Source organism: Tigriopus californicus, chromosome 1 (genome assembly GCF_007210705.1).
Source record: "Tigriopus californicus strain San Diego chromosome 1, Tcal_SD_v2.1, whole genome shotgun sequence".
Taxonomy (NCBI): Eukaryota; Metazoa; Arthropoda; class Copepoda; order Harpacticoida; family Harpacticidae; genus Tigriopus; species Tigriopus californicus.
In genome coordinates, this window is record NC_081440.1 from 14,377,115 (window position 1) to 14,379,539 (window position 2,425).

General features: G+C 42.8%; 1 protein-coding gene across 1 annotated transcript in view; it reads right to left on the reverse strand.

Moving 5' to 3' along the window:
• LOC131887159 (uncharacterized PPE family protein PPE21-like) overlaps positions 1–1,862 on the reverse strand; it is a 14,014-nt gene extending 12,152 nt beyond the window's left edge. Inside the window, exon 1 of the mRNA XM_059235727.1 lies at positions 1,681–1,862. Within this exon, the coding sequence (XP_059091710.1) occupies positions 1,681–1,862 (182 nt within the window). The remainder of the gene's footprint in view (positions 1–1,680) is intronic.
• Positions 1,863–2,425: the final 563 nt, after the last annotated feature.

Consider the following 2,425-nt stretch of genomic DNA (forward strand, 5'->3'; position numbering starts at 1 on the left):
TGGATGGTGGGCCATGAGAGCCCTGGAGCCTGGATGGTGGGCCATGAGAGCCCTGGAGCCTGGATGGTGGGCCATGAGAGCCCTGGAACCTGGATGGTGGGCCAGGTGCCTCTGGATGCTATTGACTGTGATATTCCCTATCATAAAGTGAGAGGAAGTATTGGGATTTGCACTTTATGCTCTTACTCGCATCTAGTCATCACTCTAGTGAATTATAGAAACCATGCGTTTGTCGAATATAATAACAGTTCTCCAACTCTCTCTGTCACATCAACTTGCCCTCCTAGCTAGCTCAATTTCCAACACTTTCCATCCTGGAGCTCCTGATCAGCCAACTGCAAGACCTGTCGAGGCACTGGAAATCCAGATTTCTCCTGGATTTTGGCCTTGATACTCTCAATAGTATCAGAGAGCTCCACCTCAACCTCCATGTCACCTACGGTGAGCTTCATGCCTGCCCAGAGGCTTGGGACCAAGTGGTGGATTGACGCTGTAATTGAAACAAAAATATAGAGCTGTTGGACTGACAAGTTGTGGGCCCATTGTTTTAGATTGTGGCAGCTTGATGTCAGGTATGGCGGTTGAAATATAAAATCTACCTATGTTGCTTCAGTTTGGGATGTAGGGTATTTTTGGTTCGTTTTTTCGCGGGTTTATCTAACTGCAACATAGAATGTATCCCCGGTACTAATAAAATGATAGGTTATGTTGCGTCTTATCTTGCTTTTGATAATCAAATGATATTTGGTCTGAAAATGAATGAGTTGGGGGTCTAGGCTAGTCCTTGAATGTAGGGCTTAATCTGGAGTGATGATTCAAAATTTGTTCTAGTCCAGGGCATTAGTCGTTCCTCAATAAAAGGAAGGAATCAAAGTTACATTTACTTTGGTCAAAAACTGAGTTTTGTTACACAACCATAACTCAAAAAATATGTATTGTTGCTACTCTTTACTGTTCCTAAAACTTTGATGGTCAAAATTTTATGGTTTTTGCCCCATCAAGACCACCCTTCTCTAAAAATGATTTGTGTAGTTTGCTTCAAGCAGTCCCATGCTCCATGAGCAAACCTATAATTTGAAGACCTTGTCCCATCAAAACCCTACATAATACATTAAATTAATTTCTGTAAAAAATGCCTGACAGAATCTCCTCCCATTTTCATCCCACAATCCGACAATTCAAATCATGCCCTGGGAATCAAATCTGTAATGCATTGGCAGATGGTGGACAATTTCCTTATTGAGAGATCTAATATTTCAAATATGACACAGAAGTTTTTTTTGTAGAAGTGATGAACGTTCTGTCCCCAAGCACCTCAGTGGGTGGTAGCCTGAAACGAGACCAATGAGAAGCAATCTTGAAAGGTTAGGTGATTCCTTTTTTTTCTTACCTCGGGGAAATGAAACAGTGTCACAGGGCCATTTTGGCTCTCATAGCCAACTTGGACTAGCTTAAGCCGTTAAATGTATTTTTTCCTTTCTTAGCAGTACTGCGCCCTCAATAATGAATGTCATAGTTTTGAATCAAAAACTAAACTCTTTGGTACTTGCTTCATTAAAAAAAACAATAACTTACCCATTCATCAAATATCTGCATATAAATATCTGCTGACGCTTCACGAAGTTTCAGCGACATCACATGGAGTGGGTGGCCATCGGTTTCCCCCAACGTAATCTTCACCTGTGGATTTCTGCCCGGTGATCTCCGCCATAATGAACTCCACCAACGGCAATCTCCGCCACCATCAAATCCGCCACAATCAACTCCGCCACAATCAACTCCGCCACAATCAACTCCGCCACAATCAACTCCGCCACAATCAACTCCGCCACAATCAACTCCACTACAATCAACTCCGACATGATCGACTCCACCATGATTGAGGCCAACCCCGCCAAATTAAGCTCTGCCACAATATCGTCCGCTAGTGGTGAATTCTCCCAAGGAAAACCGTGCCAAGAAAAAATCCCGTAGTCTGAAGTACACCCACAAGCTTGAATTACTCTTATGAATCGAGACCACGTTCAAGCGTGGGGAAGGAGAAAAAACCGAGGACTGAATGCGGGAAATAAATGATTGATGTAAGCAAATAAAATATTTCTCTACGATTTCTGTTATTTAAAGGCAGTGAAAAGTAGGGAACGTGAATAGTACATTTAAGTATGCTGAAGGAAACCAGCCACCTTTGAAAGCAACTCACTAAAGCTCCAAGTTTTATGACGAACTAATATATAATTAGTCAGCTGACGCCTTGAATGGCGGACGTGCTCTTTTACCCCTCCGACTTGAATATTAGTCTTTAATGGTTTTAAGTTGATGACATAGTACCAATTGTGATATCAGTGAGTGGGGCCACGCCCTCGAACAGTGGCCCCCCATGAATCTGTGATATGCCCGGTTCAGTGCACCTCTCCTTCCCATCCTT